Source organism: Gorilla gorilla, chromosome 13 (assembly GCF_029281585.2).
Source record: "Gorilla gorilla gorilla isolate KB3781 chromosome 13, NHGRI_mGorGor1-v2.1_pri, whole genome shotgun sequence".
Lineage (NCBI taxonomy): Eukaryota > Metazoa > Chordata > Mammalia > Primates > Hominidae > Gorilla > Gorilla gorilla.
The window spans coordinates 66,515,545-66,535,803 of NC_073237.2; the positions used below are offsets into that span (position 1 = coordinate 66,515,545).

At 36.5% G+C, this 20,259-nt stretch overlaps 1 protein-coding gene across 6 annotated transcripts in view; it reads left to right on the forward strand.

The window, feature by feature from the left end:
• Nucleotides 1-20,259, forward strand: part of SMC5 (structural maintenance of chromosomes 5) — a 95,974-nt gene that overhangs the window by 31,911 nt on the left and 43,804 nt on the right. For all 6 annotated transcript variants that reach the window (XM_004048111.5, XM_019034163.4, XM_055350770.2 and 3 more), the window contains 3 exons: nt 7,107-7,362; nt 9,188-9,342; nt 14,390-14,503. In XM_004048111.5, the coding sequence (XP_004048159.3) occupies nt 7,107-7,362; nt 9,188-9,342; nt 14,390-14,503 (525 nt within the window). The remainder of the gene's footprint in view (nt 1-7,106; nt 7,363-9,187; nt 9,343-14,389; nt 14,504-20,259) is intronic.

Genomic DNA, 20,259 nt, shown 5'->3' on the forward strand with positions numbered 1-20,259 from the left:
TCTTATAAGTCCATTTCTGTACTTCCTCAGGTACTTTTTCTGTTGACTGCTTTTTTCCTGAGTATGGGCCATACTTTTTCCTTTGTTTGAAAGTGTTACAAGTTTTTGTTGAAACTGAACAGTTTAAGTAACATACTCTAGCAACTGTGGAAGTCAGTCCCATTCCCCTCCCCAGGGCTTGATGTTGTTGCTGTTTCATTGAATATGTTGTTAGTGTTTGTTTGTTTAGTGACTTTCCTAGTTCTGTAAAGTTCTTATTCTTGGTCATATGTGGCTACTGAAGTCACTACTAGGTTAGTTTAGTGGTTAGCTAATGACTGAATCTGTATTTCCTAAAATGCCTGGAACCCATATGTTTCCCAGTCTTTGTTGAGGATCTGTGTGTATATATTGGGTCATGCCTTCATCATTCAGCCAGGCAGTATTCACACTTTACTGAGATTCAATCATTTTTCTTCAATAAATGCTCCTAAGATTGTTGAAAACTTTGGTTAACTCTGTCTCAGCCTTCGCTTCCTATTTGCACACAACCACAAAGTGAAACAGAGATGAGAACTCAGGGTCTTCTCAGGTCTTTCTGGATCATGCACATAGCCCTGGGCATGCACACAGTCCTGCTAATGCACATGACCTTCTAGAATCCCAGGAATTTCCAAAACCTCATACGGTTTGGGGAGAAGCTCATTCCCCGGCCTTTTCTTTTAAGATTTTTGGTTAGCTTATTGTTTGCTGTAACTGTTATCTGCTTCAGGCAGTTGTGATGCTAAACAGTTGCTTCTGATTGTTTTTGACAAATGCATCCAAGGAAAAGGCTGTTTTGCAGTGGTGAGCTGTGAGTCAGGTCAAATACAAACAAGCCTTATACAAGTAAGTTTTCCCAGGAAACTGCTGGGTAGATCAGATAATGACATTTTTCTGAGAATGAGGATTTATTAGGTTGGTGCAAAAGTAATTGCATTTTTTTTTTGCCATTATAAAAGAGCTCCAAACCTGTTCCTATCTCTCCAGTGGCTGCTAGACTGCAGGTTTTCACTATGATTGTGGGCTGTTGCTTTTCAAGGATACCACATGAATGGAACAAGGGGTTTAGGAATGAAGCAAGTTCAGAATTCTACAGAGCTTGCTGTTTTTACTGACATTCAGCCATTTTTCTTGAATAAGAGCTTCCCAGATTGTTACAAGCATTTGGTTAAATTCCAGAGTCCTGAAAGTGTAAATTTTGACAATTTTTGTCAGTGTTCTCATCACTTTTATGGAGGAGAAGATTTCTGGAGTTCCTTACTTCACCATTCCTGATGACATCCGAATCTTTTCTATATCTACAGAAAAATGTTGCTGGGATTTTAATAGGAATTTCATTAAACATTTGGGAAGAATTGAAATCTTTACTATGTTGAATCTTCTGGTCTATGAACATGGTCTGTCTCTATTTATAGATTTTTTATTTCTTTCGTTAGCATTATGTAGTTTTAGCAACAAGTCCTCTTTGTGTTTTGTTAGATTCATACCTCTGACTTAATTTCTTTTTTTTCTTTTTTGGTAGATATTTTGGGAGTTTCTACCTAGGCAGTCATGTCAGCTACAAATGGGGACAGCTTTATTTCTTTCTTTCTGATTTGTATGCACTTAGTTTTCTTACCTTATTGCATTGGCTACAACTTCAGCACTCTGTTGAATAAGAGTGGTGAACACTGAAATCTTCACCTTATTCTTGATCTTAGGAGGGAAGCATTCAGTTTTTCATTATACAGTATGTAATAATAGCAGGTTTTTTAAAAATATGTATGCTCTGTCAGATTCAGGAAATTCTTATATGTATTCCTATGTTTCTAGGAATTTTTATGTTGAGTACATACTCAATTTTGTCAAATGCTTTTCTGCATCTATTGATACAATTGTGTAAGTTTTTAGGTGGTTAGTAAGTGATGGATTATATTGATTGATTTTTGACTACCAAATCAATTTTGCATCCGTCAAATAAACCCCACTTGGTTGTGGTGTATAAGTGTATAATTCTTTTTACATATTGCTGAATTCTGTGTTAAAGGATTTTTGCGTCTGTATTCATGAGTGATACTGTTTTGTAGTCTTCTTGTATTCTCTGCCTAGTTTTGGTATTAGGATAATAACTAGATTCATAAAATGAATTGGGAAGTGATCCTTCCTCTTCTACTTTCTGAAAGAGATTGTGTAGAATTGATGCTTATATACTTTAAACATTTTGTGTAATTCTCAAGTGAAACTCTCTGGTTGTAGAGATTTCTTCTTGGAGGGAGTTTTAAAATTATGTTTTCAACTTCCTTAATAGCTATTAGACTAGTCAAATAATCTATTTCATATTAGGTGAATTGGTCCTTTTGTCCAAGTTGTCAAATTTATGTATGCATAAATTATCTTATCCTTTGATATGTATAGAATCTGCAGTGATAACCCTATTTCATTCCTGATACTGGCAATTCCCCCTCTCCCCCACCCCCCTACTCTTTTTTTAGTTAATCTTGCCAAAGATTTGCTAATTTTATTGATTTTTTTCAAGGAGGCAGCTGTTTGTTTTATTGATTTTTCTCTCTGTTTTCCGTTTCATTGATGTCTGTTCTTTATGATTCTCCTTCTGCCTGATGTAGATGGGCTCATTTTTTATAGGTTCTTGAGGTGGAAGCATAGATTATTGATTTGATGCTTTTCCTCTTATGTATACACTTGGTGTTATACATTTTCCTGTTATCACTGCATTAGCTGTGCCTCACAAATTTTGATATGTGCTATTTTTGTTTTCATTCAGTTTATTGTATTTTTCTTTTCATTTTTCTTGAGATCACACAATTTGTTTATTCACTAACCTGGTATTAGACATTTAGACTATTTCTAGTTTTGGGCTACTGCCAGTAGATCTGCCATAGATATTCTTCTACCACTTTTTGTATGGAAGTATGCTTTTATTTCTCTTGGATAATTTCCTAGGAGTAGAATATCATTGGTGTGCGTTCAGTTTTTTAAGGAATTGCCAAAATGTTCCAGAATTTTGGTAAATTAATTGTAATTAATAAAAGTTGACTTGTGATGGCTTGGAATTTTTGTTTTTTAATGGTCCTTTGTGAAAAATTACACCTTCTTAAGGTGTAATTTGAGAAACATTTCTCTGGAGTAGCCTTGGAGGGGTTAGATTTAGGTAGCTACATGGAGTCTCCTTACATTCTACAAAGCAAAGTAGAATGAGTAAGGATGTAGGTAAAGTGATAGATTTAAAAGCAAGAGAAGGAGGGAGTACTCTAATTATAACTTCTATTAATGGAATGAATATGAGGCAAGGTCATTAGCTGAGTGAGTAGAAGGAAGGCAGCAATAAAGGATTGAATGAGCAAAAGGTATGAACTCATCTCAGAAAGATAGCACAAGTTTATTAAAGAAGTGTAATAGGTTTATCTGGTAGTTTTGAGTGCCTGTTTAACTTTTGTGGCCATAGATTTAAAGTGAGACCAGTTTTTGAGGGTTTCTTTCATTAGTTCAGTTGCTTAGATATAGATAGTTAGAAGGTATATCGATAGGTTTAATTAGAACTGGGCTTTTTCCTGGCCAGTGTGACATAAGAAGAAAGGTCAAGGGATCTTTCCAAGGGAGTGGTTATAGCGCTGCATTGTGGAGCCTCAGCTGATTAAGGAAAGAAATGTAAAAAGGTAGTGGGGTTAATGGATTGCACAACCTTGTGGGGGTCAAAAGATAGAGTAGGAATACCAGAGTAAGTAAAATGGAAGAAAAGGAAATAGTGACCAAAGAATAGAATTATGGAAATACATTTTTTAGAAGTGGTATGATTTGGGGGGCTTTATGATCTAGAACATAACCCTCCTCAGCTACCTTCCTCTGTTCACTAGACAGGTGGCTGAGGAAAGGTTAAGGAAAAGATGATTGAAGTTGAAGAAGTAAGGGAACACAGAGGCCAGGCCAAAGAGTTAGATTGATTTTCTGTAGATATGTTTAAGTCACATGATGACAGATATAATGATGGAGAGAGGAAGACAGTGAATCAGATGCCACAGTCATCCCTGAATGGATAAGGTTGGGGAGGATTTTCAGGGAGGTAGTTAACATAGCAACAAGGGTAATGAGTGACAAAGTCTGACCCCAAGATCTTCAGAGGAACCAAAGTGGGGCTCAATTAAAGGAGGAAGGAGTACAGTGGGGATTAATGAGAATACCCTCCCCACCTCCGTGTCCTGAAATAATGGTTTATGGCAGGAAAAGGTCACCACTTGAGAGGGCTCTGGGGAGAACAGGTGTCTTCCAGAAATAGCCAAGTTTCCATTAGAACAAGAAGAGGGAACATTCAGGCGGGGCGCGGTGGCTCACGCCTGTAATCCCAGCACTTCGGGAGGCCAAGGCGGGCGGATCACGAGGTCAGGAGATCAAGACCATCCTGGCCAACACGGTGAAACCCTGTCTCTACTAAAAAAAAATACAAAAAATTAACCGGGCGTGGTGGCGGGTGCCTGTAGTCCCAGCTACTTGGGAGGCTGAGGCAGGAGAATGGCTTGAACCCAGGAGGCGGAGCTTGCAGTGAGCTGAGATTGCACCTCTGCACTCCAGCCTGGGTGACAGAGCGAGACCCTGTCTCAAAAAAAAACAAAAAAAGAAGAAAAGGAGGGAACATTCAGAGAAATTGCAGATATAGAGCAGTATGGAGACAGTATCCTAGTGAAGGTAGGTGATTTAAGAGGTTTAGACTTACTGTACCTGAGCTAAACATGGATATTAGTCAGAGTAGGACTAATGTGATTAGTCATGGTAGTTTCTTGGATGAAGGTGACAAATGAGTCAGTGTTCAGAAAACTTAATTGAAAGGTAAGGGATCATTGGGCTGCTTTTCAGTTTTTCAGGTCAATATCTGACAAAGACCTTCTCTTGGTACAACTTTATATGGTAGGCCAGTGATTTTCAGTAGTTTGGTGGTCCCTGTTTTGCTGGGATTGCAGAGATTCTGTTTGTTAGTGAATCTTAATTCTGTATCGTCTTTAGTGTTTAGTGATTCTTAATTATATATTGTCATCTATGACATGCTCATTTATTTTCCTGAATCCCTTGAATTTCCTATTATCTGCTTTTAGGCCCATTGAACATTGTTAATGTCCAGTGACATGTATGTATCTTAATTTTTTCAGATATATTTTCTCTTGTTTCTGTATGTTTGGTTATAGGAGAGAGGATTTGGGGATATGTGCATTTTGTTACTGCCAAAGCTAAATTTTTAGAAAGGAAAAATCAATACCCGCATTTCAACAGGAGATGGGATAAAATGTGGTATATCCATATCAGAGAACATTATGCACAAGATGTTAAAATTTATTTATTTATTTTGCAAGGACATGAGGGATAATGAGAAACTGCTCTCAATGCATTTTTAGTGATGCCATTTAGTAAAAAGAATATATATTCTACAGGCAGATATAAGTAGGCATTAAAATGTAAAAGTTTACCAAGGCAGGCAGATCACTTGAGGCCAGGAATTTGAGACCAGCCTGGCCAACATGGTGAAAACCCAGTTCTACTAAATATACAAAAATTAACCGGGCATATTGGCACACGCCTGTGGTCCCAGCTACCTGGGAGGCTGAGGCACAAGAATCACTTGAACCCAGGTTGCAGTGAACCGAGATCGCACCACTGCACTCCAGCCTGGGCGATAGAGTAACTCTGTCTCAAAAAAAAAAAGGTAAAAGTTTAAGGACATTAAGATTATAAGTTATTTTTATTTGTTATAAGTCTCTGTATTTTCAGTAATGAATGCATTATAACTTTTATAATGAGGAAGGAGAGGAGTAAATCTGACTTGGAAATAAAGCTGGCTAAAACAGATTATGTGATGTGTTAAATTTATCTATTTTAATGCAAAGTTCTAGTTGTAAAATGTAAATTGGGCATATAAGTGTATATTTGTTTATATGTGTGTGTCCTAAAGAAAATCTTTACTCTGTCTTAGGTAGACCATAGTTTTGATAAAAATTTCACTGACATCAAGTGGCAAGTTACATAGCTGGTTATAAAAATGTAATTTACCCTGAATATAAGTGAAGGAATCTAAGCATATAGACTGATGATTAAAATCTCACAATATTAGTCTGAAGTATTGGTAGAAAATATTTCCATTGGAAGAAAATAGTTTATTTCTGTTTCAGATTACAGGTTGAGTATCTCTTATCCAAAATACTTGGGACCAGAAGTGTTTGGATTTCAGAGTTTTTCAGATTTTTGGAATGTTTGCATATACATAATGAGGTATCTTGAGAATACAACCCAAGTCCAAACACAAAATTCATTTATATTTCACATACACCTTATACACATAGCCTGAATGTAATTTTAAATGATGTTTTTAATAATTTTGTGTATGAACCAAAGTTTGTGTATGTTGAACCATCAGGAAATAAAGGTGTCGCTGTCTCAGCCACCCATGTGGATGATCTGTGGTTGATGGCATCACCATCATTCCTGACTCTCTATTTATATGCTACTCATAAACAATCATTTTTAAATACTTACTCACACATAAATACTTAACAGTAAAAACTGACATACAACTAATATAGTGCAAAAATAATGTGTTCTGGGTAATTTGTGGTGTCATGTCAGCACTAAAAAAATTTCGGATTTTGGAGAATTTTGGATTTGGGATTTTTGGATTGGGGATATTCAACCTGTAATAGGGTGACTTGTAATCTTTATTATCATTTTTATTATTTATGGAAACTGTATCACATATGCCACATGACTTTTAATTTTGGTCTTACGGCATATAGTATGTACTTCCTGTAAATATTTAGAAATCCGTTGGGCTTTTAAAATATTTTGTTTATTCAGGAAATATTTAATGAGTGCTAATTATATACTGAGCACCACTTAAAGTATTTGAGATATATTAGTGAATGTGTAAAACAAAGATACAGGTAGTCTGGTAGAACTGGTAATGTGCTAGTCTAATTCTCACAGGACACCTTTTAGTGAGGAAAACACCTATGTTAGATTGTTTGCATGTTAAAAACTATATTACTACAGAAGTCTTATAAACCAAGAGGAAAACAGTCTCAAGTACTAACCTACTTTTGTTTTATTAGATTGAGGAACTTCAGCAGGCTTTAATAGTAAAGCAAAATGAAGAGCTTGACCGACAGAGGAGAATAGGTAATACCCGCAAAATGATAGAGGATTTGCAAAATGAACTAAAGACCACGGAAAACTGCGAGAATCTTCAGCCCCAGATTGATGCCATTACAAATGATCTGAGACGGATTCAGGATGAAAAGGCATTATGTGAAGGCGAAATAATTGATAAGCGAAGAGAGAGGGAAACTCTAGAGAAGGAGAAAAAGAGTAAGTTTCATAAAGTTAGAACGAAATGTTTATAAAATGTAGATACATCTCTGTTGATGAACTTTCTTCTGCTTCTGGTAATTATTTCTATAAAATGTTCAAGTTGCCTTCTTGAGGAAGCTCAACTCAGTTCTTCCAACTTCGTACCTTAATTATCTATATCTGTTGTGTACTGTAATTTGCCATTATAGCTGACCACTGTCTTCTATCAGATTATGGCACTTGATTTAATTCTCTATAAATGCCTAGCTTTATTTTCTTTACAAAGTCACTCACTATTACTCATATCAAATTTAAGCTCTTTATTCTAGCCTTTGTAACCTTCTGTTAGCTTAGTTCCTTGAAACCTGTCCAATTTCATCTTTGGTTTTCTTTTTTTGTAGACCATGTGAATAGATCTGTGGTATTATTTGGATAGGGATTTTATATTCTGTCTGCTCAATATATATGACTAAGATCAGTTTAAAAAAAATTTATATGTTTATCAAAGTATTAGATATGTATGGCTAACAAAAAAAAAAAAAAGAAGAAGAACTAGAAGGATAGAAGGGTGGCACAACTCCTTTTTTTACCTCCAAAGCCAATCAAGAGTAAGCACTTTTAACTCTTTAAGAAGATTTTTTCTAGTAATCCTTCCATATATATCATATTCTTATTTCACTATTGCTTGATTAATCAACTTTAGACATTATCTTTTTGTATTTACTCTAGACGTAGATTTTACCTTATAAAACATCTCTATTATAAATTCTTCAAATGGGATTATTAGTAATGAGTTTTATTATTATAAATAATACACATATCCTTTTTTGGTCATGTAACAATTGTCAGTATTGCTTCAATCCACACTTCATAAGCTACAAATAGTACTCCCTCCCACCCTTGCTTTTTACTTTCCTCCCTTCTCACATTCTAAATTCTCTCATTTATACTCCGGTTTTTATATTTTCAAGGCCGAAAACATTTAGTGTTTTATGTGCTTTATTTATGGGTTAATTCTAGAAGTTTAGAAATACTAAGTATTGTTTATTAAACTTACTCATAGCTGAACCAAGTTGTGCATTATAATTAAATTTCACTTCATTGATAGCTTTTAAAAAGCTTTTAATTTTTTTTTTTAAATTTGCTTAAGCATTTTCTTAAATTGAAGAGGGAAAAAAAAAAGCTGTCTTATTGGGCATTCTCTTGAGTCCCATAGCCTTCTGTCCTTCTCCTTCCATCTAAACTGGTTGTTCTTGAGGCCTCCTGCATGGTTATCATTTGTAATTTCTCTCGTGCCTTTTCTGTGTTATAAAGCTATTCCTGAATTCCGTGTCTCATTTTCTTACATCATGCCCTTATTTTGTTGGAGTAGATTTTCAGGTAACCTTCTAAGAAGAGATATTTAGGAATTAACTTCAGAGTCTTTGCACCCTTTAAAATATTCTTATTTCGTCATCCCCCCCCCCCCCCGCTTTTTTAGTTTTGTCGTATATACAATTCTAGAATGAAAATATTAATTTTTCTTCCAGAATTTTGAGGGCCTATTGCTGTTTGTCTTTTGATAGGAAATCTAGTGTTTTCCTTGTGGGTTTTTTTGTTTGTTTGTTTGTTTTTGTAGGTTACCTGTTTTTTATATTTGATAGTTTCAGGATCTTATGTTGTCCCAGGTTTTTGGACATTTTAGAAAGATTTGTTCAGATCACATATTTTCCACTATGGGAGTTACTTGCTGAGTGGTGTTTGTAACCTTTAGAACTAGGGTATTCTTTTGTGTTATTATTAGATTATTTCACTAATTAAAATTTTCAGAGAAACAAGACTTTGTTTTGTTTTACAATTTTAGGTGTGGACGATCATATTGTACGTTTTGACAATCTTATGAATCAGAAGGAAGATAAGCTAAGACAGAGATTCCGTGACACGTATGATGCTGTTTTATGGCTAAGAAATAACAGAGACAAATTTAAACAAAGAGTCTGTGAGCCCATAATGCTCACGGTAAGAAACTTTGTTCATCTTGGTAGTATTAGTTTTATTATTGTAATCATAGATTTTTGTTTTAAGACATTTTAGTCCCAATATTACCCTGGTTTTACATTATCAGACTTGTGGCATCTGGCATACTGCTGAATCTATACATGAGCTTTTTAAAGGTCCCCTGATCAATGAGGGTAATAACTGTCATAAAACCTGTGCTTTTTTCTAGAAAGAGGTATAAAACTGGCAACTTATTGACCTAGAATCATGTAGAAAATTAGTTTGGTTAGCTGGTTCCTTTTGGTGCTTGTTACTAGATTGTAGCAGGGATTAGATTAAAACCCTGCTGAAGAGGTAGAATGCTGCTGTAAATATGTTGATTAAAGGAAAAAAACTAAGAGGATAGGCAAGAAAATCACCTGCTACAAAGAACGGGCATTCTTAGGATTTTGAAAATGAAACCAATACTTTATTGACATCATAAAATTTTGATAGCTTTTGTTGATGATTGCGGGTCATCAAGGTTAGGTGAAGCTATATTTAATAAATTGTCTAGTGAAGTGTGGCCATGGATTTACTAAGATGTTTGCCATCCAGACTGTTTAAAATAGTAAGTTTTGGGCACATAAAAGGATGAAAGAGTAAAAAACTAACATTCTTTGGTAATGATATGTTAGAGCAAACTTAAAGTTATCCTAAGATTACATAAGGATTATTTTGCTAGATAATTTTTTTTCTTTAGAAAAGAAGACATCCTTTCAGGATTCGTGAAAAATTCTATTCTCTATAACTCATGTTTGTGTTATACTTTATTAAAAATCATTTTATATAGTTTTCAATTTTTTACCATATCTTAAATTAGCAAAGTTAATATTCATAACATTCTCTTATTCACATATGTGTTATTAGAATATTTTTGCTAGATCAAGAAGAGAATTTCTATTTTAGATGCATTGTTTTGATTAGTCTGATGAGGATTGAAAGAAAGTATAAGAAAAAATATTGTGACCCTTATAAAAGTTATACTGCAGGTGTAATTGTTAACATTTTTACTAAAATGCCAGTGTCAGAATAATACTTCAGAACTGTATTAGATTTGTCTCCTCTTGTCATTTGGTTTTCTAATAGTAGCATATATCACCAAGTCAGATTAATAGCTGGCATATATTTCCATTTTAAATTGCATTCGAATCTTTGAGATAAAGAGATATATTCTGCTTTTTTACCCTTTTCAGAGTAACCTTTCACCTTTCCTGCCACCTTCCTACATTCACATCTTCCACGCAGTTTACTCACCTTTCTAGGTCTAGTTGAAATGCCCCTACCATCATACACAAGTGAACAATATGCAAACTTAAAATTTTAGTCATATAAATGGTCATTTAGTAGTCTATTTCTATGATTTATTTTTAACAATTCCAATCTAGAATTGGAGAAGTGTACAAAGATTTACATATGAACTCCCCACAGTAGAGTTTATGATAGCAAAATGGTGGAGCAAAAAAAGAAAATTTATGAAGATGCTGATTGGTTAAATAAGTTACTTTATATCTTTATAATGGAATATTATGCAGCCCTTAAAATGTTGCTGTAGGTCTCTATTTACTAATATAAAAATAAATTTATGACATGTTAGTAAATCATAAAGTAGGTTATGGAATAGGATGTATGGAAAAATTTTGTTTAAAAAATCATAAAGCAGAAAGATGCCATCAACCACCAGATCATCACAGAGTGCTGCGTCTCCTATATCTACCTATCTCTATCTTGCTACTTTGATTGTGATGATATGACTGTGAAGTTCTTGGAGGACTTTGACAAATACTTTATTCACTGAACTCACGAACAGAGGGAACATCCCAAGAAACTGGAACCTGCATAGCCAGCAAGATGTCTAAATCTTCCTTAAGGGTTGGGCACCATGGCTCACGCCTGTAATCCAGCATTTTGGGAGGCCGAGGTAGGCAGATCACCTAACATCAAGAGTTCAAGACCAGCCTGACTAACATGGTGAAACCTCGTCTCTACTGAAAATATAAAAATAGGTTGGACACGGTGGCTCATGCCTGTAATCAGCACTTTGAGAGACTGAGGGGGTGGATCACGAGGTCAGAAGATCGAGACCATCCTGGCCAACATGGTGAAACCCCATCTCTACTAAAAATATAAAAATTAGCTAGGCATGGTGGCACGTGCCTGTAATCCCAGCTACTCGGAGGCTGAGGGAGGAGAATCGCTTGAGCCAAGGAGTTGGAGGTTGCAGTGAGCTGAGATCACACTGCTACAATCCAGCCTGGCGACAGAGCTAGACTCTGTCTCAAGAAAAAAAAAAAAGAAAATATAAAAATTAGCTGGGCATCGTGGCATGTGCCTCTAGTCCCAGCTACTGGGAGGCTGAGGCTGGAGAATTGCTTGAACCCGGGAGGTGGAGGTTGCAGTTACCCAAGATCACGCCACTGCACACCAGCCTGGGTGACAGGATGAGACTCCATCTTATAAGAATAAATAAATAAACAAACAAATAAATAAATCTTCCTTAAGGATATCAGGGAAACCTCCAAACTGTGAATGTGTATTACACTTGGGAAAAAGTGTAAATAAGTCACTACTGGAACCACACAAACTGGCCAGTGACCCTACTTGTGTGACTTCCTTGAGTCTTCCTGAGCAGGTGAAATCCGTCAAAGAATTGAATTGCCATGTAAACCAGTTTATATACGCTGGGGGCCTTGGAATCTGATGTGGCAGAATATTTCTAACAAATACACCTTGGGGCCAGGCACGTTGGCTCATGCCTGTAATTCCAGCATTTTGGGAGGCTGATGTGGGAGGACCACTTGAGTCCAAGAGTTTGATACCAACCTAGGCAACATAGTGAGATCCTGTCTCTACAAAAATAAAAATTAGCTGGGTATGGTGGCATGCACCTGTAGTCCTGGCAACTCAGGAGGCTGAGGTGAGAGGATTGCTTGAGCCTGGGAGGTCGAGGCTGCAGTGAGCCGTGATCACACCACTGCACTCAGCCTGGGCAACACAGAGTGAGACCCTGTCTCAAAAAATAGAAAAAAAAACAATACAGTCTGGGAGAACGTGATCATGAGAGCTAAGTCCTAGACTGGCTTATCTATAACTATTTTTTTTTTAAAAAGATGACTTTCTGTGGTCATTTTGGGGTTACTTTTACCCTTTCTATAAGTTATCGTAAACATCCACATACGTTTTCTTTTATTTGTATCATTTCTTCCAATAAAGTAATTTAGTACCTCCCCCCTCAAATTGCGAAACAATAGGCTGATTGTTCATAGCGTTTATGCCTGGATGATGGTTTTCATGTGGTTTTAATTTTTGTGTGTAACTGTTTTCTCATTTTTCTATACTGAATGGTATTCTATAATTTAAAATAGCACTATTGGCCAACATTTATGTGACAAGCACTGTACTATTATTTTAATTATATTATCTCTTAATCCACATTTAGTTCTGTGAGGTATAAACTGTTTTACTATGTCCATCTTACAGATGAAAGTAATGAAAGCTTTTGAGATTTAGGTAGTACTTGAGCAAGATCAAGCATACGATTTGAAAGGACGTCTGTCTGACCTCAGAGCACAAGCTCTTAGCTAGTTTGCTTTGTAATAGATTATAGTACATAAATACCTCCCCTTTATTATTTTTTCAAGAAAGCTGATTTCCATGTTTTGGAAATAATCAATCTCTAAAATTCCCTAGATAGTACTTTTTATATTTATACGCTTCTCTTAATGGGAGTTTTATCATGCTCTACTTTCAACATAGTTATTCATCTGCAATAAATAACAGATTATGTACTTCCAGAAGTAGCTTTTTCCCTAGCTTGTCTTAGTATCTTCCACAGCATTGAGCCTCACTTGCAGAATTGTCTAATTCATATTTTTACTTTATTTTACTTTTTAGAGACAGTTTCACTCTGTCACCCAGGATGGAGTGCAGTGTCACCATCATACCTCACTGTAACCTCAAACTCCTGGGCTTAAGCGATATTCCCACCTCAGCCTCCCAGGTAGAGCCATCACACCTGGCTAATTTTTTATTATTATTATCATTTTAGAGACAGGGTCTCACTTTGTTTCCTGGGCTGGTCTCAAACTTCTGGCTTCCAGTGTTATCCTCTCATCTTGGCCTCCCAAAGTGTTGGGGTTATCAGTGCTACCACGCCTGGCCCAGTTAATGTTTTTAAAATAGATCAATAGGTCGGGCGCAGTGACTCATGCTTATAATCCTAGCACTTTGGGAGGCCAAGGCAAGCCGATCACTTGAGGTCAGGAGTTCGAGACCAGCCTGGCCAACATGATTAAACCCTGTCTCTACTAAAAATACAAAAATTAGCTGGGCATGGTGACAGATGCCTGTAGTCCCAGCTACTCGGGAGGCTGAGGCGCAGGAATTGCTTGAACCCGGGAGGCAGAGGTTGCAGTGAGCTGAGATCGTGCCATTGCACTCCAGCCTCAGTGACAGAGAGAGACTCTGTCTCAAAAAAATAAAAAAGAGAAAAGTAAAAATAGATCAATAAGATTATGTTCTGATGTTGCAAACTTCAGGCTTCTCTTGAGGGCTGTAATAGTTACAAATAAGCCATAGCAAGGTTTTTTTTTTCCCCCATTAGTTTTATAAAGTTTAAAGTTCTTTGTGTTTTTGTGCCTATTAGTTATTCCATCTGTGAAGTTCTCTTGAAGATTAAGAAAATATGAAAAGTGTGGGGAAAGATAAGAAATGTTTACACTCAAGTCACAATCTAAGACTGTTTGAAATATTTTCAATGAGTTGACTAGAAAGGAACTAAAGTTATTTCTTAGTATCAAAATCAATATGCACTGTTCAAATCTTGGCCTTTGTTTAACCATGTACTGTATTGATTGTTTCTGGGTAATGGATTAGATGTTTTAAAATAACTCTTTGGTACCAAGTTCTTTTTTTTTATCTTCTCTTTTCTCAAGTATTACAATCTAATTAAATCCAATTTTAATATAAACATGTTTTAATAATCAGTTGGGTTTCATGAAATTCGACCTTTTTTTGTTTGTTTGTTTAGATCAATATGAAAGATAATAAAAATGCCAAATATATTGAAAATCATATTCCATCAAATGACTTAAGAGCCTTTGTATTTGAAAGTCAAGAAGATATGGAGGTTTTCCTCAAAGAGGCAAGTACTAACCAACACAACACTTCGATTCACTTGACACTTACTTTCAGCACTTGAAGTTTTAACTTCACTAGAGCAAAATGTGATAGCTAATTTTACCACCAGTTCACTCTCATGCAAAATCACTCTGTTTTGCTAATTTCTTTCCTATTTATGGCATTGTGGGTCAATTGATTTGCTTTATAAAAGGAAACCAGCCCATAATATTCCATCTGTAACATTTTGAAATTATCATTTCAAATTAATGTGAAGAGTAAGTAATTCTATCATGTTTTAAGAAAACAAAACATAATGATGGACCTTTGGTCTTGGACATCCTTTTTTTGAAAATGTATTGGAATGAACTCAGTTTTACTTTGAAAGGAAAATCAGTACACTGTTGCTTATTAATATAAATAAAACGTCTTTAAAAAGAATGAGAACCCTGTATCTGGCTAGAGAAAGGCCACTGACTAAGAATCTAAGCCACCGAAAGACAGTAAAGCTTAGTAGTTAAGAATGTATACTTTGTAGCTGGGCTGCCAGGATTTGAATTCTGGCATTGCTTCTGACTTGGGCAAGTTGCCTAAATTTAGTTCTATGCTTCAGTTTTCTTGTCTATAAAATGAAGGGTAAGATTATCTACTTCAAAAGATGGTTGTAAGGATCAAGTCAGTTAATAAATGTGAAGGTACTTATAGCAGTATTTATTAACTCATCATTATTGTAATACATTGTTATATAACCTACATAATATGTAGTATAATGTATTAGCTATATATGACATTCTTATATATATATGGTTAGCTATATGTTGTATTGTCTGTAAGACTTCTTACTCCTTTTGCATGTCTTCTATTTCTTTAAAAGCCTTATAAGGAAAGGTTAGGTTTAGATTTTTTTTGTATGCCTTGTTTAAAGAATTTTGTTAATTGGTCTAAGCGAGGAGAGATTCTGAATCAGCTCAAGCGGTCCTCTGTTTCTCTGGTACACAAGTGCTTGGAAAGAATCTTGACCTTGCTTTGGCTTTTATCATATTGCCCTACTTCTGGTTTGGGAGTTGGCAAGGTATGTGAACATAAAGGTGACTGGATAAAAAGGTTGGATGTATAAAATTATACAATGTTATACAAAAAGTTAAAAATTTGTGTTTGTTAGAGCTGTTTAAGCCTAATCAGTGATTTATTGATCTGATGAAAGAGCTCAGTGGAGAAGTCAAGTTGCTTGGGTTGCACGTCTTTTAAGACATGATACATTGTAAAGGGCATGCAGTCAGATGTAATTAAATGATTTCTATTTTTCAAATGGCCAGCTTAGCCTGTTACTTTTCCTGGTGTCAAAAACTCATTCTGCCTCTGCACTAAGGTTTTAAACCATATGTTGATGATACAATATAGATTCCTGATCATTTGACCTGTATTCTTTTTTCTTGTGTTGTAACAATTAATTTTTCATAGCTGCTCATCAGATAGAACCAGAACTTTCTCCTATATCTATGACTTTTTGTGTGTTTATTTTAAATTGTGAAATTTATTCTATATAACCTTCTCCTGTAATTGTATCTACTAGAGTACCATTTCTCATCCTTCAGTAAATTACAAATCTTCACAATTTTTGCCATTTCTACATACTATTATGTGCAACATCATAATTTTGCCAAACCTGAGTACTACCTATAGTATTATTTCTTGTTTTTCTTTCAATCACCTCACTTTTTGTTACTCAAACAAAATCTTCTGAAAGGAAATACATCATTACAAAGTTAAAAACAAATAATAGGCCAGGCATGGTGGTTCATGCCTCTAATCCCAGCACTTTAGGAGGCCAAGGCAGACAGATCACTTGAGGTCAGAAGTTCGGGACCAGCCTGGCCAATGTGGTGAAACCCCGTCTCTGCTACACATACAGAAATTAACCGGGTGGGGTGGTGTGCACTATTTTTTCTCTTTGTAATTGTTTGTGTGGAGATACTTTGAGATTGCAGATGTTCTGTTCCTCATGAAACCCAATCTAGTAGGTTTAAGAGCTATTAATGATTCTAGCTCTGTCATCCCTTCTGTGTTTATTAGTTAGCATTCTACCTATAAGAAAGAGCTTTTTCTTCTCCTCCATTTGTTTGTTTGTCATATCAGTATAGATTCATAGAATTGTTTTATGTATTTTAATTCATTACTTTTTTTTTTTGAGACAGAGTTTTGCTCTTGTTGTTGCCCAGGCTGGAGTGCAATGCTGTGCTCTTGGCTCACTGCAACCTCCGCTTCCCAGGTTCAAGCAATTCCCCTGTCTCAGCTTCTCGAGTAGCTGGGATTACAGGCATCCACCACCGTGCCCGGCTAATTTTTTGTATTTTTAGTAGAGACGGGGTTTCACCATGTTGACCAGGCTGCTCTCGAACTCCTGACCTCAAGTGATCCGCCCGCCTTGGCCTCCCAAAGTGCTGGGATTACAGACGTGAACCACCACGCCCGGTCAATTCATTACTATTTTAATGCTCAGATTGCCCCATATTTGGCCAGTGAGACCATTTTCAGGTTGATTCCTGTGTCATTTTGATATGTTGCCATTGTATTTTGAGCACTTCTTTTTGCCATAGTAAGATGTTACAGGCACATCTTGAGTGTATCTTTTTGGGCCTTACAATCAGTCCTTTAACCAAAAATCCTATTTTCTTTTAGACACCGAGCTCTGGATACTAGGTGTGTTCATTGCTGCTGGTATCTCATTGCTTCTAAGTCCTAACATGCAAACCCTTATGTCTATATTTATTTCCATATTTATCTAGAGACTAGATAATATGTGCACCATGAATTCACACTACTACTTACAATTGCAGTCCAACTTTGGGGTACCTTCTAGTCTTTCTCCTTTGCATATTTGTAATTCTCTTCTGTATTAGTGAAAATCATAGCTCCCCTTACCATCAGTATATTTAGTAATTTGTTCAAGCCTAGAATCCTCTGAAAATAGTTTAAGAATTACTAATCTGTGGCCGGGCGCGGTGGCTCATGCTCGTAATCCCAGCACTTTGGGAGGCTGAGGCGGGCGGATCACGAGGTCAGGAGATTGAGACCACGGTGAAACCCTGTGTCTACTAAAAATACAAAAAATTAGCCGGGCGTGGTGGCAGGGCGCCTGTAGTCCCAGCTACTTGGAGAGGCTGAGGCAGGAGAATGACATGAACCCAGGAGGCAGAGCTTGCAGTGAGCCGAGATCATGCCACTGCACCCCAGCCTGGGCGACAGAGACTCTGTCTCAAAAAAAAAAAAAAAAAAGGAATTACTAATCTGTGCTACCATGAAATTCCTCTATCCCACCATGCCTCTATTAATGTCTCTCAACATTTTTTCTTTTTCATTGTATTAAGTTTTACACATCTCTTGTTAAATGTGTATTTCACTGTCTAATTTTAAAATATATTTTTTACACTATCATAAATGGATTTCTAAAATGCATTTTCTAGTTGTACATTGCTGGTACGTAGGCATATCGATTTTTTTAAACATTGACCTTATATCCTGTGACACTATTGAATTTACGTTGAATTCTAGTGCAGACATACAAGAAATATAACAGATTTATAAAGCAAATATTGCCATAAAGCAAGTCATACAAACTTTTGGCTTCCCAGTATATATAAAAGTTAGGTTTATACTATTTATATCTATTAAGTGTGAATAGCATTATGTCTAAAAAATGTACATACTTTAAAAACATTTTCTTGCTAAAAAATACGAACAATCATGTGAGCCTTCAGTGAGTGCAATCTTGTTGGTAGTGGAGGATTTTGCTTCCATATTGATAGCTGCTGACTGATCAAGGTGGTAGTTGCTGAAGGTTGGGGTGGCAGTGGCAGTTTCTTAAAGAAGACAACAATAAAGTTTACCACATTGATCAACTCTTCCTTTCACAAAAGATTTCTCTGTAGCATATGATAGCATTTTACCCATAGCAGAATTTCTTTTTCCTTTTTTTTTTTGAGACAAGGTCTTCCTCTGTCTCGCAGACTAGAGTGGAATGGCCTCGCAAAAGTGCTGGAATTATCGGCATGAGCCACCGCGCCCAGCCTAGAACTTCTTTCAAAATTGGAGTTGGTCCTTTCAAACCCTGCCTCTACTTTATCACCTAAATTTATGTCATATTCTAAATCATTTGTTGTAATTTCAACAGTGTTCCCAGCATCTTCACCAGGAGTAGTGTCCATCTCAAGAAACCATTTTCTTTGCTCATCCATAAGAAGCTACTCCTCCTCCATTCAAGTTTTATCATGAGATTGCAGCAATTCAGTTACACCTTTGGGCTGCACTTCCAATTCTAGTTCTCTTGCTTTTCCACCACATCTGCCATTACTTCTTCCACAGAAGTCGAACCTCTCAAAGTCTTCCCTGAAGGCTGGAATTCTTTCAAACTTCTGTTAATGTTGATATCTTGAGACCTCCTCCCATGAATCAAAGATGTTCTTAATGACATGTAGAATGATGAATCTTTTTTGGGGGGAGACAGGGTCTTGCTCTGTCGCCCAGACTGGAGTGCAGTGGCACAATCTTGGCTCACTGCAACCTCCACCTCCTGGGTATAAGCAATTCTGCCTCAGCCTCCTGAGTAGCTGGGATTACAGGTATGCGCCACCACGCCCAGCTGATTTTTGCATTTTTTAGTAGAGATGGCATTTCACCATGTTGGCCAGGCTGGTCTCAAACTCCTGACCTCAGGTGATCTGCCCACCGTAGCCTCCCAAAGTGCTGGGATTACAGGTGTAAGCCACCACACCTGGCCAATGAATCTTTTTTAGAAGGCTATTTGTTTACTTTGCCCAGATTCATCAGAGGAGTCATTATCTGTGGCAGCCATACGTAGCGTTATGAAATGTGTTTCTTAATAAGACTTGAAAGTCAAAATTACTCCTTGATCCATGGGCTGCAGATTGGATGTTGTGTTTGCAGGCATGAAAACAACATTAATCTGCATGTACATCTCCATCAGAGCTCTTGGGTGACTAGGTACATTGTCAGTGAGCAGTAATATTTGGACAGATGTCTTTTTTTTCTGAGGAGTAGGTCTCAACAGTGGGCTTAAAATACTCAGTAAACCATGCTGTAAATAGATGTGCTGTCATCCAGGCTTTGTTGTTCAACTTACAGAGCACGGGCAGAGTAGATTTAGCATAATTCTAAAGGGCCCTAGGATTTTTTGGAATGGTTAAATAAACATTGGCTTCAACTTAAAAGTCAGTAGATACATTCATCCCTATCAAGAGTCAGCTTTCCTTTGAAGTTTTGAATCCAGTCATTGATTTCTTTTCTCTAGTTATAAAAGTCCTGGATGGCATTCCTTTCTAATAGAAGGCTGTTGATTCTGTGTTGAAAATCTGTCATTTAGTGTAGCCACCTTCATCAGTGATCTTAGCTAGATCTTCTGGATAACTTGCTGCAGCTTCTACATCAGCATTTGCTGTTTCACCTTGCACTTTCATGTTATGGAAATGACTTCTTCCCTTAAACGTGATGAACCAACCTCTGCTAGCTTCAAGCTTGTCTTCTCTCACCTCTTTCAGCCATCAAATAATTGAAAAGAGTTAGGGCTTGCTCTGGATTAGGATTTGGCTTAAAGGGATGTTGTGGCTGCTTTGATCATCTATTCAGACCACTAAAACTTTCTTCAGATCAGCAATAAGGTAATTTTGCTTTCTTCTTTGTGTGTACACTGGAGTAGCACTTCTAATTTCCTTCAAGAACTCTTCCTTTGCATTCACATCTTGGCTAGCTTTCAGCCTAGCTCAA